Source organism: Trichechus manatus, unplaced genomic scaffold (genome assembly GCF_000243295.1).
Source record: "Trichechus manatus latirostris isolate Lorelei unplaced genomic scaffold, TriManLat1.0 scaffold00090, whole genome shotgun sequence".
Taxonomy (NCBI): Eukaryota; Metazoa; Chordata; class Mammalia; order Sirenia; family Trichechidae; genus Trichechus; species Trichechus manatus.
The window spans coordinates 4,837,689-4,864,418 of record NW_004444026.1 but is presented as its reverse complement, the minus strand read 5'-3'; the positions used below and the strand labels follow the sequence as shown (position 1 = coordinate 4,864,418).

Sequence of the window (26,730 nt, the reverse complement as noted above, 5' to 3'; positions counted from 1 at the left end):
CATATCAATAGGAAAAATGAATACACAGCATATTATTCAAACATTAACAATCAACATTATGATAATTATGTAAAATAAAAAAACTCAGGAGACAGCTAGGGCACTGGTAAGGGCAAGGAGTCCAGCATTAGAAAAATCTGGAGCTGCATTCTGATTGTGCCAATTACTAGCTGTGTCACTTTAGACAACTTAACCTCACTGAGCCTTAGATTCTACACCTATAAAATAAGAATAAAAATAGGACCTACCTCATAAGTAATCCATATTCCTAGTTATTACCAGGATTCACATCCAACATTCACATGTCCTTGTTGTTTTGAAATTATTAGAGGTCTACCATACACCAAATACTATTATGGGCATATACCTCTTAATGGTTTCCCACTGCAAGAATAAGACTGAAAAATCCTTATCACAGTCTAGCAAGTTCCTATGATGCTACTTCTCCCTACCTCTCCAGACCCATTTCATCCCACTTTCCCTAGCTCCTTATGCTTACTGGTAGCTTCAAATCCTCAAACTTGCCACAGGACCTTTGCTTCACTCAACTCCGGGAAGCACACCATCGGTCCAGAATCCAGTAGCCCTCCTTTGGACACGTTATTCCTTGTGCCTAAGATGTCCTCCCTCCCTGCCTAACCCTATTTATTCTTCAGGTTTCAGCTGAATTATCAGGTCCACAGAAAGGCCTTCCCCACACAATTCACAGAAATCAGTCTCTTCCATACGTCTGTTCTTTACCTTCAGAGTACCTAGCAAAATTTTTGATCCAATACATATATTAACGTGTTCATGTGGTCAATGTTTATCTTCAGCAGTAAAGTCTGTGAAGACAGTGACCACATCTGTTTGGATCATTACTTTATGTCCAGTATCTAACAGTTTCAAGGACATAGCAGACAATCAAAAAATATTTGTGGAAGAAAAGAAAGGAAAGGAGGAATGAACCAATATTCTCACAGCAGCAAACGTGCATATTCCAGTGGAAATACAAGTGCTGAGCCATGTGCCACACATCAAGGCTACTTTTGGGGGAAGTCTGGAGACTTTACGTATGTGTGGGGAGGCGGGGTCCCGAGAGCCCTCCTAAAGGAGCAACACTCACAGTGGATGTGTTAATTAAGTGTAGAGGAAAGGCATATCCCTGTACCAAAAACAAAACAAAACCTTCAGACTTGACACAGACGTTCTTCCATATAAAAAGCCATAAAGACTAACAGAAGAAAAGGATGGTACAAATTCAAAATGACAATGCACAACAAATGCCTTTGCCAAGGGAGCACTCTTATGTCAGACTATGGGCACAGGTGGCCATGGGAGTAAAGCATGGGTCAGGTCTTCCATTTATGCAGAGCTCTAAGCTGGTCTGGATGTCAGAAATGTAGAGAGAGACCAGGAAATGCCATATGAGGCTAAGTTTACATCTCAGGACCATAAATATAAACATATACTATTTGTGAGAAGGGATTCCCATGTGAATGCTCTGCAGCAAATGGATGATAGGATCTGCATCTGACCATCCGAGATGTCTTTTCTAAACACAGAAAACTGGCCCAAACCCAGAACCTCTGTGTTCAGACATATGCAGGCTGCTAAGAGACTGCAGGTATCTGTGCTGCACTCGGAAGAAACGCCAAAGTTAGGATTCAGTGACCATGGGATAGATGAAGAGGCCAAATCTTTTCATATTATTAGAGATCAGCGTGGGGTGTGTTTAGTACCTTGATGTCGGAAAGCTTTAAATCTATCAAATGTAACAAAATGTCAGAAATGGATTCACATAATTAAGTGTTCACAGTTTCTCCCTAACTCTGTTTCCCTGGTCCATGGCATATGGACAACTTCAGAAACTTAGAGGAAATCTAAGTTTTACAATGGCTTCTCTTCCATTTTCCAATAACCAGGATCCAGTTTATTGTGAACTGAGTTCTCATATCAACCCATTGTGGTTTCCTATTCTACATACTAGTTAACGGGATCTGACAGTCAGCAGGATTATGCCATGAGCTCACCTTTCCTTGTCTCTCTCTAGCTCGGGTTTCGTCTCAAGATATTGTTTGTTTTCCTTCAGGAAGACTTCATCCTCTCCACTCTCAACAAGAGGCACAGGGGAAAATGTTCCTGAGCTGGTGCCAGGCCTCTCTGAAGTTTTCCAGGTTTTATCCCAAATGCTCTCAGATAAACCAACTGAATTACATAAACCAGCAGATGAAATGAGATGGCTTGGCACTTTGGAGAACTCTTTGCTTTCAGAAAAAGCTGATGTCGCCAAATCTACAGGGTGCCTTGTCTCTCTCTTCTCCCCTCCAGTCCACAATATCTCCACACCTTGAAATTCCACATGTTTGATTCTGCCTGGGCGTCCTGTGGAGCTGCCTTGATCACATTCCCCTGGATGGTCTCTCCCCAGATCAGACCTCCTCTCTCTCAAGTAACCAATATTGCCCGCAGAGTTATGAGTCACTGATGGACTCTCCACGGTGGATAATGCCTCCTGCACACAGACAGCCCCTTTTCTCCCATTACTAGTTATCTGGAAAAGCTCTGGCTGAGTTTCTCCAGTTACCAGTGCACTCAGATCCTTCTGGATGCTCAAATAAAAATTCTCCTCAGTCGTGACTTCAGCTGAAAGAGGTATACCTGGTGATTTTTCTTGGCTTGCAGGGATTCGTTTGTTGGCTCCCTCTGTTTTCTGACTGGCAGTATCCAGCTCTTTTTCCACCTGCTGAACTGAAAAACTAGAAGTGGCATCTTTGTCCAGTACCTTTGTAGTCTGTAAAGTTTCTGAAGCTATTCTGGTTTCTGTGGCTTTCAGAGCTGAAATCAATGAGTCAATGGGTTGTAAACTTTGTTCCTTGAGGTGACTGTGAGAGGGGACCTCTCCGGTGTCTTTTGGTCCTTCTGTGAAACTGCCAGGCCCAGAGTGGTGGCCGGCAAGAAGCTGGGCCCCCTGCTGTCCTTGTGGGCAGCATGGCCGAGGCTCTGCATCAAACTCAAGTGAAGTTCTTAGGCCTTCTCCACTTTCTTCCATGGTCCCATATTCTGGAAATTCATTCGTGACATTCGGTGGGAGTAAAGTGCTTCCTCCATGATCACCTATGAAGACAATAGAATGGACACATGACTAGTTTGGAAAAATAGGTTCAATACTACAGTAATAAAATATCCACACCATATTAGGCACTCAGTAATTCTTATTTCTAGGAAGAAATAACAATGGAGATCTACTTCCAAAAAATCAGCCAATGAAAACCCTGTGGATCACAAAGGCATCAATCATGGGAATGGTGCAGGACTGGGCAGCATTTCACTTTGTTGTACACCAAGCCGCCATGATTTGAGGGCTGACTCAACAGAAGCTAACAAAAACAAAAATACTTATTTCTTTGATTCTTTCACTGTCTCCTTCCCCTCTGCCACTCTGCAACACACACATATTATAACCTTGACAATGGTCCATTACACCCTGCCTACAGGAGTGTAACCATAAAGGTTTTGGCATAGAAGGAGACAATCTAATGACACATGCTATATTTCACCCTGCTTCTGATGAAGTCTCATCCTTGAGAATTCAGTAATTCAGTTGTTTCATACAATTATGAAAAAAAAATTAAAATAAGGCTGCATATCACCTTCCAAACACCACCTGTGAAATAGGAATTGAAATATTTTTATTGGGCATAATACCAAATAGCCTTATGACCCAGCCAACAATATTTGTACAGGGCAATCTCTGAGAGAGAGCCTCAGAAAAACAATACAATCTATATAAAGTCAGTAAATATTTTTTCAGCCAAAAGTCTCTCCTTCACTGTTGGGATTTCTGTGAGGGTAAAAAAACTGCTTTCAAAACATCCCTGGAGAACAAGAGTGAAGCCAAGATGAAATAGGAAACTTAACGTGTTGGGAACCATCTCCAGGACCCCAGCTGCATAAAATTTAAATATCTTATACACAACCCCAATATATGAAGCAGATAAAGTGATATTTAATTTGTACATTTTACTATATTGAATCAAATTTACAACATTTTCTTATTAAAATGGCAGTGAGTGAGAACAATGGAGATGTTATGATACACCATAAAATTGAAAATGGGGGTTTATGAATGACAGTTTACACTGATATCAGTCCCAGTATCTGATTTCCTTCTGAACTTGGTTTTGGTTACTAATATCAAGGAAATCCAGTAGAAATGCTCTATGTACTCATTTCTATAACTTTATGAAAGAAGACATTTGTTGTTGTTATTGTTTTTAAACCAGTGCAGAGCTACAACTGCAACAGCAAAGGATTCTACATGGAAAATATTAAACGATGAAGGAAGCATCAAAAGACAATGAAAGGAATACAGAGTCATTATACCAAAAAGAACTGGTCGACGTTCAACCATTTAGAGAGGTCGCATATAATCAGGAACCGATGGTACTGAATGAAGAAGTCCAAGCTGCACTGAAGGCACTGGTGAAAAACAAGGCTCCAGAAACTGACAGAATATCAGTTGAGATGTTTGAACAAGTGGCTGTAGCGCTGGAAGTGCTTACTCGTCTATGCCAAGATATTTGGGAGACAGCCACCTGGCCAACCGACTGGAAGAGATTCATATTTATGCCTATTCCCAAGAATGGTGATCCAACCGAATGTGGAAATTATCGAACAATATCATTAATATCACATGCAAGTAAAATTTTACTGAAGATCATTCAAAAGCAGCTGCAGCAGTATGTCAACAGGCAACTGCCAGAAATTCAGGCCAGATTCAGAAGAGGACATGGAACCAGGGATATCACTGCTGATGTCAGATGGATCCTGGCTGAAAGCAGACAATACCAGAAAGATGTTTACCTGTGTTTTATTGACTATGCAAAGGCATTCGATTGTGTGGATCATAACAAATTATGGACAACATTGAGAAGAATGGGAATTCCAGAACACTTATTTATGCTCATGAGGAACCTGTACACAGATCAAGAGGCAGTTGTTCGGACAAAACAAGGGGATACTGTGTGGTTTAAAGTCAGGAAAGGTGTATGTCAGGGTTGTATTCTTTCACCATACCTATTCAGTCTGTATGCTGAGCAAACAATCTGAGAAGCTAGACTACATGAAGAAGAAAGGGGCATCAGGATTGGAGAAAAACTCATTAACAACCTGCGATATGCAGATGATACAACCTTGCTGGCTGAAAGTGAAGAGGACTTGAAGCACTTACTGGTGAAGATCAAAGACCACAGCCTTTAGTATGGATTACACCTCAACATAAAGAAAACAAAAATCCGCACAACTGGGCGAATAAGCAACATCATGATAAATGGAGAAAAGAGTGAAGTTGTCAAGGATTTCATTTTACTTGGATCCACAATCAACACCCATGAAAGCAGCAGTCAGGAAATCAAAAGACACATTGCATTGGGCAAATCTGCTGCAAAAGACCTCTTTAAATGTTAAAAAGCAAAGATGTCACCTTGAAGACTAAGGTTCACCTGACCCAAGCCATGGTATTTTCAGTAGCCATCACATGCATGTGAAAGCTGGACAATGAATAAGGACGACCGAAGAACTGACGCCTTTGAATTGTGTTGGCGAAGAATATTGAATATACCATGGACTGCCAAAAGAACGAACAAATCTGCCTTGGAAGAAGTACAACCAGAACGCTCCTTAGAAGGAAGGATGGTGAGATTACATCTTACATACTTTGGACATGTTGTCAGGAAGGATCAGTCCCTGGAGAAGGACATCATGCTTGGTAAAGTACAGGGTCAGAGAAAAAGAGGAAGACCCTCAACGAGATGGACTGACACAGTGGCTGCAACAATGGGCTCAAGCATAACAACGATTGCGAGCACGGCACAGGACCGGGCAGTGTTTCATTCTGTGGTGCATAGGGTCACTATGAGTTGGAACTGACTTGACGGCACCTAACAACAACCACAGAGCTATAACATTCTTATTTAGTAAAATATTTGTGAAATGCCTGGATCTATACACTGAAATGACAGGAAAGCACTTGATTCCAAGGCATGTACAAAACGAGGTAACTTAGACACACGAGTTAACACACAGTATCCCACCGTGTGATAAAATCTGATAAAACAGTAATACATTTGAGAGTATATGTTGTTTCATATTACATTTTTAAAAGCAATTTTAAATATATTTTAAAACTTGGAAATTTTATACAAGTGTTGATAGACTCCCAGAAGCACCTCTTAATGATAGCATTATTTATGATACTTTCACAAGGTGGAACTGATAGAATGTAGCTTGTTGAAGTCCAAAGTGGGAGCCACTTGTAGACACTGATTTTGAAAAGGAATACAACTAACAAAGACGATGATCCCTTTTCCTAGGGTGGCTTTTTTTTTTTTTTCAACAAAGCATGAGATAGAACTTTTAATTTTCTACCCTTTTAAGAGTACAATTTAGTGACTTTTAGTATATTTACGAAATTGAGTAACCATCACCAGTATTTGATTCCAGAACATTTCCATTATTCCAAACAGAAACTCCATACCCATTGCAGTCATTCTCCATCCCTCCCTCTCTCCAGCCCCTGGCAACCACTAATCTACTTTCTGTTTCTATGGATTTGCCTATTCTGGACATGTCATATAAACGGGATCATACCACATGTGGCCTTTTGTGTCTGATTTCTTTTACTTAACATAATGTTTTCAAGATTCACCCATGTTGTAGTATGTGTCAGAACTATATTCATTTTATGGCTAAAAAATATTCCATTTTATGGACATGCCATATTTTGTTTATCTATTCATCACTTGATAGACATCTGGGTTATTTCCACTTTTTGGCTATTGTGAATAATGCTATTGTAAACATTTGTGTACAAGTTTATCTATGGATATAATTGTTGAGTTCTTTTGGCATATACCTAGGAGAGAATTTCTGGGTCATATGCTAACCCTCTATTTAACACTGTGAGTTTTCCAAAGCAAATGTACCATTTTACAATCCTACTAGCAATGTATGAGAGTTCCATTTTTACTACTTCCTCACCAATACTTGTTATTTTCTGTATTTTTGATTACAGCCACTCTATAATGGGTATGAACTGGTATCTCATTGTGGTTTTGATTTGTATTTCCCTAATGACTAATAACGTTGAGCATCTTTTCATGTGCTTAATGATCATTTGTATATCTTCTTTGGAGAAATGTCTATCTAAAATCTTTGCTCTTTTTAAAATTGGGTTGTCTTTTTACTGTTGAGTTTCAAGTGTTCTTTATATATTCTAGATATAAGTTCGTTATCAGATATATACTTCACAAATATATTCTCACATTCTGTGAGTTGACTTCACTTTCCTTGATAATTTTGATGAAATCCAATTTATCTGCTTTTTCTTCTGTTGCTTGTGTTTTTGGTATCATATTTGCTAAGAACGGTTGCCTAATCCAGCCTAACAAAGATTTATTCATATGTTTTCTTCCAAGAATTTTTACAGTGCTACCTCTTACATTTAGATCTTTGATGAATTTTGAGTCATTATTTTTTTTATATGATGTAAAGTAGGAATCCAGCTTCATTCTTTTGCATGTAGATAGCTAGTGTTACCCATGGCGGACAGGTTTCAGCAGAGCTTCCAGACTAGGGAAAAAAACCTGGTGGTCTACTTCTGAAAAACTTGGTCACTGAAAAACTTACGAATAGCAAGGAAATACTGTCTGATATAGTGCCAGAAGATGAGCCCTTCAGGTTGGAAGGCACTCAAAATATGACTGAGGAAGAACTGTCTCCTCAAAGTAGAGTCAACCTTAATGATGTGGATGGAGTCAAGCTTTCAGGATCTTCCTTTGCTGATGTGGCATGACTCAAAATGAGAACAGCTGCAAGCATCCATTAATAATAGGAACACAGAATGTACGAAGTACAAATCTAAGAAAATTGGAAGTCGTCAAAGATGAAATGAACACATAAAGATCGCTATCTTAGCCATTAGTGAGCTGAAATGGACTGGTACTAGCCATTTTGAATCAGACAATCACATGGTAAACTATGGCGGGAATGACAAATTGAAGAGAAATGGCGTCAAATTCATCATCAAAAAGAACATTTCCAGACCTATCCTGAAGTACAATGCTGTCAGTGATAGGATAATATCCATATGCCTAAAATGAAGACCAGTTAATATGACTATTATTCAAATTTACAAACCAACCACTAATGCCAGAGATGAAGAAACTGAAGATTTTCACCAACTTCTGCAGTCTGAAATTGATCAAACATGCAATCAAGATGCATTGATAATTACTGGTGATTGGAATGCAAAAGCTGGAAACAAAGAAGAAGGATCAGTAATTGGAAAATACGGCCTTGGTGACAGAAACGCCAGAGATCACGTAATAGAATTTTGCAAGACCAATGACTTATTCATTGAAAATACCTTTCTTCAACAACATAAACAGCAACTATACACATGGACCTCACCACATGGAAAACACAGGAATCAATGTGACTACATCTGTGGAAAGAGATGATGGAGAAGCTCAATATCATCAGTCAGAACAAGGCCAAGGGCTGACTGCAAAACAGATCACCAATTGCTCAAATGCAAGTTCAAGCTGAAGCTGAAGAAAATGAAAACAAATCCACAAGAGGCAAAATATGACCTTGAATATATCCCACCTGAAGTTAGAGACCAGACCATCTTAAGAATAGATTTGACGCATTGAACATTAATGACCGAAGACCAGACAACTTGTGGGATCACATCAAGGACATTACACATGAAGAAAGCAAAACGTCATTAACAAGAAAGAAAAGACCAAAATGGATGTCAAAAGAGACTCTGAAACTTGCACTTAAACATAGAGCAGCAAAGCAAATGGAAGAAAGGATAAAATAGAAGAGCTGAACAGAAAATTTCAAAGGGAGGCTCAAAAAGACAAAATAGAGTATTATAATGAAATATGCAAAGACCTGGAGTTAGAAAACAAAAACGGAAGAACACACTCATCATTTCTCAAGTGAAAAGAACTGAAAAAAGAACTCAAGCCTCCAATTGCAATATGGAAGGATTCTATGTGCAAAATATTGAAAGACGCAGGAAGCATTAAAAGAAGACGGAAGGAAGACAGAGTCATTGTACCAAAACGAACTGGTCAACATTCAGCCATTTCAAGAGGTAGCAGATGCTCAAAGAACCAATGGTACTGAAAGAAGAAGTCTAAGCTGCACTGAAGGAACTAGTGAAAAACAGGGCTCCAGAAACTGACGGAATATCAACTAAGATATATCAACACACAGATGCAGTGCTGGAGGTGATCGCTCATTTATGCCAAGAAATATGAAGAAAGCTACCTAGCCAACCAACTGGAAGAGATACATATTTGTGCCCATTCCAAAGAAAGGTGATCCAATGGAGTGCAGAAATTATCAAACAATAATTATTAATATCACACACAAGTAAAATTTTGCTGAAGATAATTCAAAATTTGTTGCAGCAGTACATCAACAGGAACTGTCAAATTCAAGCCGGATTCAGAAGAGGACATGGAGCGAGGGTTATCATTGCTGATGTCAAGATAGATCTTGGCTGAAAGCAGAGAATACAAAAAAGAAGTTTACTTGTATTTAATTGACTGCGCAAAGGCATTTGATGGTGTGGATCATGACAAATTATGGATAACATTGGAAAGAATAGGAATTCTAGAACACTTAACTGGGAGCACATGAGGAACACCTGTACACAGAGCAAGAAGCAGTTGTTTGAATAGGCCAAGGGGATACTGCATGGTTTGAAAACCAGAAAGGTGCGCAACTGGGTCGTATCCTTTCACCATGCTTATTCAATCTGTATGCTGTGCAAATAATCCAAGAAGCTGGACTCTATGAAGAAGAATGGGGCACCAGGATCGAAGGAAGACTCGTTAACAAGCTGCGCTATGCAGATGACACACCTTGCTTGCTGAAAGTGAAGGGGACTTGAAGCACTTACTAATGAAGATCAAAGACTACAGCCTTCAGTATGGATTACACCTCAACATAAAGACAACTAAAATCCTCACAACTGGTCCAATAAGAAACATCATGATAAACGGAGAAAAGATTGAAGTTGTCAAGGATTTCATTTGACTTGGATCCACAATCAATGCCCATGGAAGCAGCAGTCAAGAAACCCAAGGACGTATTGTATTGGGCAAATCTGCTGCAAAAGACCTCTTTAAAGTGTTTGTCCCTAACCTTAGGGGAAAAGCTTTCGGTCCTTCCCCACTACGTATTATGTTATTTATGGGTTTTCTGTAGAACTCCTTCATCAGATTGTGGAAGTTTCCTTCTATTGCTAGTGTGTGGAATGTTTATCATGAAAAGGTGTTGGGTTTTGTCAAATGCTTTTTCTGTATCTACTGAGATGATCATGTGATTTTCCTCCTTTATTTCTATGTTGTTGTTAGGTACCATCGAGTCGATTCCAACTCATAACAACCCCATGTACAACAGAACAAAACACTACCAAGTCCTGAGCGATCCTCATGATAGTTGTTATGCTTGAGCCCACTGTTGAAGCCACTGTGTCAATTCACTTCATTGAGGGTCTTCCTCTTTTTCACTGACCATCTACTTTCCCAAGCATGATGTCCTTCTCCAGGGACTCATCTCTCCTGATAGCATGTCCAAAGTATGTGAGACGTAGTCTCACCATCTTTGCTTCTAAGGAGCATTCTGGTTGTACTTCTTCCAAGACAGATTTGTTCATTCTTTTGGCAATCCATGGTATATTCAATATTCTTCGCCAACACAATTCAAAGGCATCAATTCTTCTTCAGTCTTCCTTATTCACTGTCCAGCTTTCGCATGCATATGAGGCAACTGAAAACACCATGGCTTGGGTCAGGCACACCTTAGTCTTCAAGGTGACATCTTTGTTTTTCAACACTTTAAAGAGGTCCTTTTCAGCAGATCTGCCCAACGCAATGCGTCTTTTGATTTCTTGACAGCTGCTTCCAGGGGTGTTGACTGTGGATCCAAGTAAAATGAAATCCTTAACAACTTCCATCTTTTCTCCATTTATCATGATGTTGTTTATTGGTCCAGTTGTGAGGATTTTTGTTTTCTTTAAGTACAGATGCAATCCATACTGAAGGCTGTGGTCTCTGATCTTCATCAGTAAGTGCTTCAAGTCCTCTTCACTTTCAGCAAGCAAGGCTGTGTCATCTACGTATTACAGGTTGTTAATGAGTCTTCCTCCAATCCTGACACAGTATTCTTCTTCATATAGTCCAGCTTCTTGGATTATTTGCCCAGCATACAGATTGAATAAGTATGGTGCAAAGGTACAACCCTGACACACACCTTTCTTGGTTTTAAACTATGCAGTACTCCCTTGCTCTGTTCGAATGACTGCCTCTTGATCTATGTACAGATTCCGCATGAGCACAATTAAGTGTTCTGGAATTCCCATTCTTCTCAATGTTATCCATAATTGGTTATGAACCCCACAGTCAAATGCCTTTGCATAGTCAATAAAACACAAGTAAACATCTTTCTGGTATCCTCTGCTTTCAGCCAGAATCCATCTGACATCAGCAATGATATCCCTCGTTCCATGTTTTTCTCTGAATCTGACTTGAATTTCTAGCAGTTCCCTGTTGATGTACTGCTGCAGCTGCTTTTGAATGATCTTCAGCAAAATTTTATTTTATTCTATCGTGTATTGTATTAATTGATTTTTGCATAAACCACCCTTGCTTTCCTGGGATAAATCCCACTTGGTCATGGTGTATAATCTTTTTTATGTTACTAGATTTGGTTTAATAGTATTTTGTTGAGGATTTCTGCAGCTATACTCATAAGGGATATTGGTGTGTAGTTTTCTTTTCGTGTGATATCTTTAGGGTAATACTTGTCTCAGAGAATGAATTGGGACATATTCCATGTTGACTTTAAAAAAAATTATACCATTTTTACACTTTTTAAAACATTTTTTCACATTTTATACCTTTTTTACACTTTTAATAGGTTTCACTCCTCTATAACTCAGGAGACTTTACTTTCTTCAGCAGTTTAAAGCTATAATTTCACAGATGAAATGCAATAAAAGAAAAAAAAATGAAACAACCCAAGGAAATATTTTTTTCCTCTTCAACATAAGAGAAGAACCTAAAAGTGGGAAGAGAAATACTAAGTAGACAGTGGAAAACACCTCCTCTAAATTTTATAATGATTTTTTATTATTTCTCTAAACTAGGGTATAATCTTACCAAAAAAAAACTAGCAACATAGAAAATAAAATTTTCAGTAGTCGAGGGGGTCTAAGAATTAATTCATCCACTAACATAATAGTTAAAAAAAGAGGCTCAAAGGAATAATACACTTATCTAACATGACACAAAAGATAAAAATCAGAGCTTTTTAATTCTGCCTATGCTACGCTTTATGTCCCTCCTCTCCTGTCTTTACTGCCAGCGCAGTACACTAGTACTGTCTCTTCAATCTTTTCCCTGAAATTTTGAAAAGCCTCTGAAATGGTTATCCTATGTCCAGCCTCATCTTCCTCCTTCATCTTATAGACAGTTTTCCTAAAACATGAATTTATGTTGCTCTCAGTAGCTCCACATTGCCTACAAAATAAAGTCTAAAGTCCAAACTACAGGCTAAAGTCAGGTTCCATAACCCAATTCCAATGTATCTTTCTCAATCCTCTCTCTCTCTCTCATTCTCCCTGTTCTGTCTCACCCTCCCTCCCTTGCTCTCTTGTCAAATATGTAATATCATTGCTTGCCCAACTGGAGGAGGGGAGCAGAACATACATATACTCTGAACTTTCAAACTTCTTTGCCTTTGCTCAACCTGTTTCTCCACCAGAAATACTCGTCTTCCCAATTCTACATGATGAGATTATTTGCATCTTTCAAGACTTAACTCAAAGCCTCTCCCCTTAATTAAGCCTTCCTTTAATCACTAACGCTTGTAAAAAGTCACCTCTCTATGTCAAGAGAATTTTAACTGTATTTTACATATAGTACATATACATGAAATAAATGAACATGATGTTAGCTCACATCTTAAGGTTTCAAAAGGTTACAATTTTTTACCCACTGGTAAGCGCTTAAGGAAAATGAACTGCCCATAGTGACCACTGAAGCTATACGTATACGCAACATCAAAACATACTACAGTGAAATCCCATTTGGGAACACACTTTGTTCTAACAGTTGAAATTGCCAACTATAAAACAACAATGAAAATAAGCACTAGCCCAAAAATAAGAAATTATTTTTATTAATTTTCATTGAAATGTACCTCAAAAAAGTGACAGCAAATATATCAATTGTGGGCAAATGTTTGTGATGTCTTGACATAACAATTTGGGAACCGGTCAAAGAAAGTGGGATCAGAGAAAAGACTGCATGGCAAAAAGCTTGCTTTATCATTCCAATGAGTTCTACTGTTCTAAGGTTATGGTTCTAGTAAGTACCATTTTGTTGCTGTTGTTGTTGTGGCTGCTGTGTGCCACTGAGCCAATTCCAACTTATAGTGACCCTACAGGACAGAGTAGAACTGCCTCATAGGGTTTCCCAGGCTGTAATCTTTACGGAAGCAGACTGCCACATCTTTCTCCTGTGAAGCAGCTGGTGGGTTCGAGCTGCTGACCTTTCGTTTAACAGCCGAGTGCGTAACCACTGTGCCACCAGGGCTCCTTAGTACCATTTTAGTAAGTTTTATTTATTTATTTATTTAACTAATTAAGGACTGGTATAGACCAGGAGAAATAAAGGTTTTCAGAGGCTAAATGACTTGACTAACGTAAATGAAATGATGTTCAGTGAAGTATTTCATCAGAATTAAAAGTCAGAACCAGATGCCTGGTCTTTTGACTCACAGGAGTAAATTCCTAGGAGAAACTGAGAGGCTGATAAGTTGTGAGGCCTTCATTTCTAATAGCAGTAATGTTAACAAACACAATCATGAAAAAGCCTTCTAGCAGGAACTTGTAATTAGATTCAGCCTTAAAGATCATAGGGCTCTCAGTGAGAGCACTTGTCACAGGCTTTGGCATAACAGCAGGTTTTTCCTTTCAAATAAGGTCCCCTTCTGCGTCAAGCTATGGCTGCTTACCAAAAGGTCGGCAGTTCAAATCCACCAGCAGCTCCTTGAAAACCCTATGAGGCAGTTCTACTCTGTCCTATAGGGTTGCTATGATTCAGAATCGACTCACAGCAATGGGTCAGGGTGATAAACTGTTTACTGTTTCTATTTCTTGTCACCATCTGAATTGTCTCTAAAGTTAAAAACAAAACTTTGCTAATTTATTAATCTTGACTTTTTATTCTGAATTTCTGATTTGTTCCTTAGGTTTAAAAATTAAAACTACTTATGCTAGAGAGATTAAATTTTTAAAAAGCCAAATTCTTCTTTTAGTTTATGATTTTTTTTTCCTATTCTTTTCTAAAACAAGGCCATGGATACTTGCTATTAAATTCTCATCATTTCCAAAATTCATACACTTATTCAACAACATACATGTATTGATTACCTGTGACGTACTGAACACAGGAAATTCAAAAATGGGTATCGCCAGAGCATGAAAAAGTCTGTTGGTATGCTAAAAAGATCACCCAGGTGGCAAGTGAAAGATGTAGAGGGTAGAGGATGCAGGCACTAAAAGACTCAGAAGTAACACGTAGGCTGCTGGCAATAGCGTGGGTGAGAAATGCTGAGTGTCTGAACCAGAACAATAGTAGAACGAATGAGAACAGAAGTGCAAGGATTGCTACATCTCCCATGATGCTCTGCTTCAGCCAGTATCCACACCCTGTATGATGTCATCCCTTCTGCTCCAATCTCTCACTCCAACACAGTAAAACCTGCAAAAGCCTGAACCTGTGTAAGGCAGAAACCTCTCATAGAAGGAAAACTCAAATATTTTCCACTAAAACAAGCAATAGAAAAGTGGTAAGACAGCACACTGTCAAAGGTGGAAAACTTGCAAGACCTGGAAAAACAAGGCCATCCTGTCAAGTTCCAGCTCTCACAGGTTTCACTGTACTTCCACAAAAATCACTGCTCTGGCCTCGTCCAATTACTTCTGGGCTCTTACACCTAACTTGTTAAAGTTTCTCTTAGCCCTTCTGTCATTCTACATCTATTATTTAAGTAAGAATCCAACTCCAACCATTTCTCCTTCAGGAAGTCTTACTGAATTAAAAAACCAAAAAAACCAAACTTGTTACCGTCAAGTTGATTCCGACTCATAGCGACCCGTATTAGTCCTGCCCAAATTAGTATTTTAACTGTGAGAAGGGGATTCACTAAGCATAAAAAAAAGAATTTCAACACTTACCTAAATATAAACTATACACTAGTAGAATCTAAATTAATAAGTGTTTACAGCTTTACTGGACTTTTTTCCCCTTAAGGGAACAAATACGTAGTATAAAGTACGTAGGAGAAAAGAGAGGGAAGGAAGCTGAAAACCTTTTTCTCCATTTTTCTTCAAATTGTGGGGAAATGAGCCTGTTCCATAAGGCAGGCTGTGGAAAGAACATGACCCCTTCTGGAAATGATACTGTTTGAGGACCAGAAAGTGAAACAGATCTTCTTCCACTCTGGCCAGCAACTCCTTAAAAGAAAATGGTTCCAAAAAAAGTAAAGTAACAAGAACTATTTGGCAAGTCTACTGCAAACTCAGTCACCAGAAGCAAATAAAACCATTATCATGAGGGATTCTGAAAAGCAGGATGTGGGTTTCCCAAGAGAACATGACTGCCTAGAGAACTCCCAGCCTTCAGAAGAACCACGATTATGGATTCTATACACAATTCCTGGAACCTGGGCCCAGCCGTTTAAGGAAAGAGTTTTTCGTTTGTTTGTATATTTGTTTATCTTGTTTTCATTAGAATATAAACTCTAAAAGGCAAGAACTTTGTTTTCTTTACAATTACATCCCCAGCTCTTAGAACAGTAACTAGTAAAAGGAAATACTGTTTCAATCAACAAATGAATGAAGAATCTCCTAAAGCAAACAGGATATCATCTGGGTCCTCAAAAAAGAAAAAAAATGAAGAAACTCCTTAAACGCAAGCAAATTATTACATATCAGAGCCACACAAATTCTATCGCAACCTCCCAAGAACAGGCTTGAATAGAACCCTAAAAAATCGGGGGGGGGGCCTACTTTCTAACTTTAAAGCCAGTTCATTCTTTTATTCATCCATTCATTCACTCAGCCAACATTGATTGTGCACCAAGTATGAGTGAAGCACTGTGGAACAAAGCAATGAGCATGGTCAATAGGCCCCTGCTGTCAGGAAGCTTACAATCCAGCGACTCCATCTGTATATCCTCGTCCACTTGCAGACAAAGTTCAGGGAGTAGTAAAGTTAAGTGGAGTCAATTTTGGCCAAAGTTCTAGAATTTAGCATGATCCTACATGGGCTATTACCACTAAGCTAAATTGTTCAATTAATTACTTTAGTCTCGAAATATTGGACTGTCCAATAAGGTAGTCATAAGCCCCATCTGGCTATTGAAATTTAAATTAGTTAAAATTAAATAAAATTAAAAATTCAGTTTCTCGGCGCTCAACACCCATTATGTAGCTAGTGGCTACAGTATTGCACCATACAGATATAGAAGATTTCTATCATCACAGAAAGCTCTATTTGAAAGTGCTGCTCTAGAGCCTCCCTACTCAAAGTGCGGCCTTGGGACAGTAGCATAGGTATTACCCAGGAGCTTGTTAAAATTCAGACTCTCAGGCACCACCCTAGACCTCTGAATCTGAATCTGCATTTTTAACAAGAGCCTCAGATGATTCACATATGCATTAAAGTATGAGAAGCACTGCTCCATTGTTTGTAGGTGCTGTTGAGTCAGTTCCAACTCATAGCGACCCAATGCACAACAGAATAAAACACTGCCTGGTCGTGCACCATCCTCACAATCATTGCTATGTTTCAGCCCATTCTTGCAGCCACTGTCTCAATTCATCTTGTTGAGGGTCTTCCTCTTTTTCACTGAATCTCTACCAAAAATGATGTCCTTCTCCAGGAACTGGTCCCTCCTGAAAACATGTCCAAAGTACATGAGACAAAGTCTCGCCATCCTCCCTTCTACAGAGCATTCTGGCAGTCCATGGTATATTCAATGTTCTTTGCCATCCTCACTTCTAAGGAGCATCCTGGCAGTCCGTAGTATATTCAATATTCTTCATCAACACCATAATTCAAGTGCATCAATTCTTCTTCAGTCTTCCTTACTCATTGTCCAGCTTTTGCATGCATATGAGGTGACTGAAAATACCATGGCTTGGGTGAGGCACACCTTAGTCCTTAACCCTGACACACACCTTTTCTGATTTTAAACCATACTGTATCCCCTTGTTCTGTCTGAATGACTGCCTCTTCGTCTATCTACAGGTTCTGCATGAGCACAATTAAGTGTACCATAATTCCCATTCTTCGCAATGTCATCCATAATTTGTTATGATCCACACAATCAAATGCCTTTGCACAGTCAATAAAACACAGGTAAACATTTTTCTGGTATTCTCTGCTGTTAGCCAAGATCCACTGATATCAGCAATGATATCCCCTAGAGCACTGCTCTAGAGAACTACAATATCTAGGAGTTTTCTGACTACACGTAAATGGCTACTTTTTATTTTGAAAGATAATCACAAGTTCCTACCAAGAGAAAGGCTTGATCAGCGAGGTCTGAGTTTGCTCTCCAATCAAGGATCCTTTTCAAGAGAGGAAGAGAATCGCCTCAACTGTGCTATAATCTCTCCTTTATTTTATAGCTCACAGTAAATTTCTCTCACAGTGAATGGCCAATGACTCTAAATTTATGTAAAAAGATCATACATAAAATGCTAAAATAACTCCAAATGGAAACCTGACCATTAGTAAAAGCACATACATTAACATCTGTTCGTAGCCTTAGAGAAATTACATCGGGGCTTAAAAGAAAAGGGCTAGATGAGAGGTAAGGTTTTTCCAATTTTTAAAAAGCAGGATATTTTGCTATGCTTTTAATGTTCATGTCATTAGATACGTTACTATAAATAAAAATACACAGGTAAATTCACTCTGATGAGACCACACTAAAGGTCTATAACCAATTTTCTGTATTAGTAGTTCATCAGCTTTCCAATCCTTTATTAATTATGGTCCACTAAAAATTGGTTTCCTCTCCTTTCCATGAAGGTTGTTCATAAATGCAATAACTTCCTTGGTGTTCTCTGTCACCTAAGGCAGATCAGTTAGTAAACCCTTAAAACTTATTTTATCAGTTTGCTGAAAGTGAAGAGGACTTGAAACACTTACTGATCAAGATCAAAGATGACAGCCTTCAGTATGGATTATACCTCAACATAAAGAAAACAAAAATCCTCACAATTGGACCAATAAGCAACATTATGATAAATGGAGAAATGACAGACATCAAGGATTTCATTTGACTTGTATCCACAATCAATGCCCATGGAAGAAGCAGTCAAGAAATCAAACAATGTATTGCACTGGGCAAGTCTGCTGCAAAAGATGTCTTTAAAGTGTTAAAAGCAAAGATGTCATTTTGAAGACTAACGTGCCTGACCCCAAGCCATGGTGTTTTCAATTGCCTCACATGCATGCAAAAGCTGGACAATGAGTAAGGAAGACCGAAGAAGAATTGATGCCTTTGAATTATGGTGTTGGCAAAGAATCTTGAAAATACCATGGACTGCCGGAAGAATGAACAAATCTGTCTTGGAAGAAGTACAGCCACGATGCTCCTTAGAAGCAAGGATGGCGAGACTTCATCTCACGTACTTTGGACATGTTGTCAGGAGGGACCAGTCCCTAGACAAGGACATTGTCATGGATTTAATTATGTGTGTATCAATTTGGCTGGGCCACGATTCCCAGTATTGTGTGATTGTGCTCCATTTTGTGATTGTAATTTTATGTTAAAGAGGATTAGAGTGGAATTGTAAAACCCTTACTAAGGTCACATTGCTAATCCAATATAAAGGGAGTTTCCCTGGGGTGTGGCCAGCACTACCTTTTATCTCACAAGAGACAAAAGGAAAGGAAAGCAAGCGGATAGTGGGGGACCTCATACCGCCAAGAAAGCAGCACCAGAAGTAGAGTGTGTCCTTTGGACCTGGGGTCCCTGCGCCTGAGAAGCTACTCGACCAGGGGAAGATTGATGAGAAGGACCTTTCTCCAAAGCCGACAGAGAGAGAAAGACCTCCCCTGGAACTGACGCCCTGAATTTGGACTTTTAGCCTACTTTACTGTGAGGAAATAAATTTCTCTTTGTTAAAGCCATCCACTTGTGGTATTTTTGTTACAGCAGCACTAGATAACTAAGACAGACATCATGTTTGGTAAACTAGAGGGTCAACGAAAAAGAGGAAGACCCTCAGTGAGACGGAATGACACAGTGGCTACAACAATGGGCTCAAGCATAGCAACAATTATGACGATGGCACGGGACCAGGCAGTGTTTTGTTCTGTTGTACACAGGGTCGCTATGAGTCCATAGCATCTACCAATAACAACAACGTGATAAGCAAAACTGTAAGTTCTAAAATTATTTTAACACTTAAAGACATACTCCCCTTAACTTGTCAGGAAGGTATTCAGTCCCAGACAGGAGGGAAGAGTGACTGTTTTGTCCCCTTTAGTCTGAAATTTCATAAATCAATATAAAATTGGAAGACAAAAGTCCAATTTACAAAGCAGATATAGAAAGCCTTGCAGAGCTAAAAATCTCATGCATGTCACTATAAGTAACTATAATTCTTAACTGTAAAGAATAATGGCTAATGTTTTTATGACCAATAATCTATAAACCTCTCCAGCAACACAGTGATGCATGGCTCAGTTACACAATGCAACAGAAAAAACTGTATTTAAAAAAAGGAGGTTGTCTAATCTATTCTTAACTAAGCAACAGAAAATATATTTAGCATGATAAAAATAAAAGAAAACTAGTATGAGTAAAGAGAATTTACCAAATGAGTAATCTAAGTACATGATATTTTGGGACATGCTCGTCACACTAATAAAAATCACATTTTGTAGAAGGTTACAACACGTAGTAGGGGATGCTGGATATTGTCTGGACACTGACAACTCTCTAAAAGCACAAATATTTAAGGTATTTATATGCTGCAAAAACCAAGAAAAGGCCTGCCAACCATTGCATAAGCTTTTAACATGCACACGAGAATAGAGAATGTTCCATTTATTACACTCTTTCCCTGAGTGATTAATAGTTACAGCTGTGCTTACCTCGAACTAAATTTCAGATACTAATGATTTGGAACCCAATTTTTCTCTTTAAGTTCTAATCCCTGGGGAAATGGTACTAGTTTACTATTACAGGCAAATTTCAGGGGAAATTCTGTATGCTAAGGAGCTCCACGTACTGCACAAAGAAGGTAAAAGGAGTGAGACAATCAACAGCCCATTAATTTTAAACTGATGTCTCTGCAACTATACAGAGCACTGTTACTCATCATGGAGAAGAAGTACTAAGCTGTAATAGCTGAATTTGAGCTTATCTTTAAAAGTGGTGTTTTTTTAAGCTGATTTCCTTTTTTTCAACCAGTAGGTTTCTCCACTTTTGTCTGACTCTCATCCACCTCTCATAATTTTTGTTTCTTTATACCTCCACACTTGTGCTTCTCCTTTCAGCCTTATCTCTTCCGATCAGAGCTGATCCTCTAATTTTATCCATTCTGTCCTTTTTTCCACTTCTGTCCTGTCTAGGAATCCACTTTTAAAATCCAGTTTAAAACGTTCTTTCTTTACTGAACTTCTGGCTTTTATTTTATGTTTAAATTCAGAAAAAAAGTTTAAACTAAACTTTTAAATAACTCTACAGTTTTATCTGCTAAAGTTAACATGAATATGGTAGTATTAATGTAAATTTTTCTTGTATTTTATGAACTATTTTAATATTATTGAAATTGATGTTTCAAAACCCTTTACAATTAAAAAAAACAAAAACACGAACACCAAGCAGCTGGAGTGCCTAGCAGTGATGATCAGCTACAGCTGTGGACTTCCCCAAACTGCCATCTGTCAAGACAGATGTTAGGTGCAGTGATAAACAAGCAATTTCCCTCAGCTGATCCACATTTGCATTCAGTAGTTTTCATGCTCAATAAGAGATCCACAGTTTTGCTAAGGATTCAGGCTGCCAACCAGCATGAAGCAATCATTCCAAGGATATCAGAAAATGCAGGTTTTACAGAAAGTTTAAAGTCAATTTCCCCGGTGAGAAAAAAACAAATCTTGAATTGCTATAAAATTGACACTTTCCACAGGACAGGAAAAAACATATCCCTGTGTGTAAAATTAAAATACGTATTTTGAACTTCCAGTGGAGACTCTACCTCCACCTCATCTACTGTGTTTACAGAACATTTCTGGTGCTACCCATGTACATACTTTATTCTCTTCAAGGCTATTCAGACGCTAAGCCATGCTTCAGGGATGCAGATGTAAAAGAGTTTGAGCTCTTTAAGAGAAACTCCTCCTCTATTCCCATCCAGCATCACAGTATCATGTCTTTCTAAAACTATAGGGGTAGCCTGTTTTACCTCTTTCTTTCTATATAATACATCACAAATAGGGAGCACAAATAGGGTGACAGAATTCTGTATTCCCAGAAAAGCTGGCTGAGCACAAAAAGCAATGAAAAGAAGTACGATTACAGGTAAGAAGAATACTCTGCTTTCTACTTAAAAACAAAAATTTTGGAAAATCCCACATCAGATGATGAAATAAACATGCCAGGTTCAAGCCAGGGAGAGACTGGGCAAAGCATTCAGAGGGCAGGTGGCACCTCTCTGACTGAGAAATTAAAGAGCGGCTGGCATGGGGCACCCCTGAATAAATGCTCTCCCGTACATCAGGATTCAGCAAAATCTGGTCTGGCCCCAGGAGTCTCCTACCGGGACAGTCAAAAGACAAGACTAGCAAGCAAAAGCAGTCAATAATACAGACGGATAATTTCACAGCAGCATTTTACAAGAGATAGATATAGAAAAATATAGTTGCCTGCATAGACCTACAATAGAGGTTACTCACAGAGATTACTGTAGCTCCAGCAGTTACCCATTGATCATAGAATATGCCCAGCTCATCAGTTTAACGCTTGAGAAAAGTTAGCTAGAAGAGGCAAGCTAATTCAAAATCTGCTGTTCTAGTCAACTGGAAGCAAATTAGTTTCAAATTTCCTGGCAGCCCCTTTTGCCCTGCACTGCATACGGTGATGTAAATGGAAGCACTTTAAGCACTAGGAACCCAAGCAAGAGGAGCTGCCGCTTCGGTCCCGCTCTCACAAAGGCTAAGCAGGCTGGTCTAGCTCGCTCTCCCTCTCTCGGCCTCTGTTGCTCTCTACCTTGGTAGCTTACCGAAAACAGCCACCGTAGGGCTTTTCTATATTTGTGAAAACTACTTCCAAGGAGATAATTGAGATGACGGGAGTTAGCTTTAATGTAACCATTTCCCCAGTGCAGCAGCAGGAAAGCCCAGCAAGGGCTCCAGGAGGATTGTACCATCCTCGGTGACATCAGAGGTAGGGATGTCATGTTAGTATTATGCAGCATTTTCTTTGATGCAGGAATGACACGTGAAGGGGGATGGGTGGATTCCTTTGAAAAGGGTTTAAATCTCCTATTATTTAAACAGAAAAGGCAAATGCAAATATAATGCTGGGAAGCTGCTATAGAAAGATACAAATCCTGCTCTGCGTGTCCTTATCGCACTGCTAACTGACGATGCCATCTAAGTCATGTTACTGATGACTACACTCCTGTTCCTGTGATTAAATTAATATTTAATGGGTAATTGACATCGCTTAGGAATGTGACATTAAAAGACATTAGCATTCATTTTAAAATACCATGGTATAAACTTTAACATCCCTGGTAATTCCCTGGGTATATACAACACCTTTCAACACAATCACAATAATAAAACTAAATGCAAAAACTAAGATTTTTACAGACAGGAAAACTGAAGAGAAAAGTAGCACAAGGTAAGGGGCATAACGCAGTCTTGGTCACAAGCCTTGATAATGGAGGTTAATTTAAACATTAAAAATAACTTACCTTCCATATATAACCTTAATATTTCAGCCCATATGAAAAGCAGAGGCCACAATAAAAGCAATTCATGGCCGTTTTCATTCTTTCCATATGCATTTACTGAGTGCCTAGTAGGTGCTAGAAAATGTATTAGGTTTAAAATGGAGCATACATTTCTGATAGATAGTAATATAATCAGAATTTATATTTATATAATGCTAACTACACGTCAGGCATTGCACTAAGCACCTTTGTGTGTATTAACTCATGTATTCCTCCCACAATCCTATGGGATAGGTACTATACTTAGCCCATTTTACAGATGAGACTACTGAAATACAAGAGAAATATGTCACTTGCCCAAGATTACATGGCTAAGAACTGCACAACCAGGATTCAAACATAGGCAATGTGGATCCAAAGTCCACCCTCCCGACCACTAAACTACATTGTCTCCTAAGGGCATGCTTGCCAAGTAAACAATTCCAAAGGAAGAATCTAATTTTTAGGAGTTAGAACCACCAAACCAAAAAAAAAAAAAAAAAAACCAAACCCGTTACCTTCAAGTCGATTCTGACTCATGGCAACCCCATGTGTTACAGAACAGAACTGCTCCATAGGGTTTTCTTGGCTGTAATCCTTAAGGAAGCAGACCTCCAGGCCTTTCTCCTGTGGCATAGCTGGGCGGGTTCCAACCTCCAAGCTTTAGGTTAGTAGTCAAGCATAAACCATTTGCAACACCCAACGACCATAGCAAGCCAAAAATACGCACCTCTCAAGAAGACTGACCCAAATCTAAGTGGATAAAGGCTAGAGACTAAACCTAGAGAAAGCATTCAGAAAGAGTGGACATAATCCCCAAAAGCATAATTTTAGTGTTGATTCTTGTGTGATATTGGGCCAGCGGCTTAACATCTTTCCACTTCAGTTTCCTGGTTAGAACACATGATCTACATTTGTAATCTGAGTTCCATCACTTTCCAATTATGTCACTTTAAGCCAGTTATTTAAGCACTCTGGGCCTCGATTTCCTCATCTGAAAAAATAGGGATAATAATAGGGTTGTTCTGAGGACTAAATGAGCTGATACTTATAAATATATAAAGCACTCACACTAGCAACTAGTATATTACTATAAATGCTCAAGGTTAATACGTTTGTTACTATAATCAATGACTACTTTTAGTATTTTTTTTTTAACTAAAACTGTCATCTTTCTCCTTTTTCCAATATCTCCTCCAAGAAGAACTGCTAATTTTTTAAGAATTGGTTGGAAAGGCAGAAAGGACAACCTTTGTTGACTTCATACAAACATTAACCAGTCCATGAATCACCAATGTCCAACGAGACGTAAGCTTAAGTTGTTGGACATACTTTCTAAGAAAGCTCCTTCCAAGGGGAAGAGACAGGGACATGTACCCTTTTGCCCTCCCTGACTTCTTTCTTCCTTCTGCCTAGAATATAGAAGGGGGCTAGAACTGAAGTGACCATCTTGAATAGTGAGAATACCACCAGAAAAGGAGGTGGAACAGAAAGAGTCCCTATACCTACCACAGATCTCCTCCTACCCTTTGTCTTCTTTTACATAAGAGATAAGTATACCTCTATAGTTCAAGTTATTTAATTCAGGTTTTCTGTTATATGTAGCACTACACGATCCTGATACACAGTTAAAGGTTACAATTTCCCTACAGTTTCAAAAGCTAATTTGAAGGCTGAGCTACTTATCATATGACTTTTCTACTGTTCCATTGTCTGAGCCTGCATCCTCTCCAATGCCAAGTAAAAGTCCATGGATGTGCCTATGGGAAACAAGAAAAAGCAAAATATACTGTTTCTCAAGGTTTAGCAGCTATGTTGTCCTATTAAAAAGAGAACAACAAAGGGTGGGATGGGCCAGTCCCTGTGATGACTCGTGAAATGCTCCTCCATCTTACTTTCCTCCCATCTCTGAATGGATTCATATTTCTAATCTGCATGCTACTAAGCTAATGACAAAAGGAGAAAAAGCAAAACTGAAATAGTTGAAATGAGAATTTTCAATATAGTAACTGAAATTATCAAACTAGGATGGTCTCCTTAACTGCAACTACTTGTGACCATAAGGAAGTAAAAATGTATCTACTACACAAATGTCTCATTTCTCAAAGTCTAACATTTTGCGGGTTGTTGTTAGTTGTTGAGTTGATTCCAACTCATGACTTACTCCATGTGTTATAGAATAGAACTGCTCCATAGAGTTTTGTTGGCTGTAATCTTAACAGAAGCAGATCATCAGGCTTTCCTTCCAAGGTACCACTGGGTAGATCTGAACTGCCAGCCTTTAGGTTAGCAGTCAAGTGCAAACCATTTGCGCCGCCTATGAAAAAGTCCTAGTCAACACTTTCTTTGACTGACACCCTAAAACTCACCATTTTTAAAAAGTAAAAACTCAGAAATGAATTTGTCATATATTCTCTCGTCCCTCACAAGCACTATCTCTAAAAATATGTGCATAGAAACAGCATTTGAGTCTATAACTTAATCAGCAATGCCATTTTGCAGTCCTCAATTTTATTTTATTTTATTTTTCCTTGAAGGGTAGATAATACCATTCAGAATACATTCAGAGGAGAGAACCATTAGAAAATTCACAAATAAATATTCTGTTTATACCTCTTCTGTGAAAGATAATAAATTGTTTTTCTAGAAACATCTCTGACAGATGAACCAATCAAAATGGCTAGATTTATAAAATTTATTTGTATTAAAATTTAAAGCACTATTTTATAAATAAAAGTATATCTGCTTACACCTATGTTTACTGCAGCATAATTCAAAATACAAAAAGATGGAAACAACCTAAGTGCCAATCAATGGAAGAATGGATAAACAAATTGTGGTACATATATACAATGGAATACTACACAACTATAAAGAATAATTACAAGCTGCAAAACATCTTATAACATGGATGAATCTGGAGGACACTATGCTGAGTGAATTAAGACAATCACAAGACGGCAAATATTGTATGGTCTCACTTTTATAAAAAGTCAAGAATAGGTATACACACAGACAACAACGTTCTTTAATGGTTACCAGAGGTGCGAGGGGGAGGAGGGGGAATCACTTTCTAGATAGTAGACACTTGTTATTTTTGGTGATGGGAAAGGTAATACCCAGTATGGGTGAAATCTGCACAACCTGACCAAGGTAAATGAAGACACTAAAAAGTACAAAAGAAAAAAGGACAATTTTGGTAAATGCTGTAACATACAATTTTACAATAATAATAACAACCAAAAAATATGTGTATGGTTACATAGGTAGATATGTATGTATATATGTGTATAGGAAGGCATAGGTGAGTACATGCACATGCATGTATACATATCTGTAGGCATATGTATATACATGTTTGTGTGTGCTGCGTGTATGTTCATATACATAATAAAGCACATAGGGAGCACAGTTATGGAGACTTCCTAGACATATCCAAACATCCTGAAGAATTGGTTTACTGAGTTAAAAGGCTTATTATTATTTATTAGGACCATAGTCTTGTGGGATAACTCAGTCAACTGGCATAATACAGTTCACAAAGTTTACGTGCTACATCTTAGTTTGGTGTCTTAAAAGCTTGCAAGCAACCACCTAAGATACTATCGGTCTCTACTCATTTGGAACAAAAG

General features: G+C 38.6%; 1 protein-coding gene across 1 annotated transcript in view; it reads right to left on the bottom strand.

The window, feature by feature from the left end:
• PSD3 (pleckstrin and Sec7 domain containing 3) overlaps window positions 1-26,730 on the bottom strand; it is a 573,181-nt gene that overhangs the window by 347,272 nt on the left and 199,179 nt on the right. Inside the window, exon 3 of the mRNA XM_012557204.2 lies at window positions 2,013-3,096. Within this exon, the coding sequence (XP_012412658.2) occupies window positions 2,013-3,096 (1,084 nt within the window). The remainder of the gene's footprint in view (window positions 1-2,012; window positions 3,097-26,730) is intronic.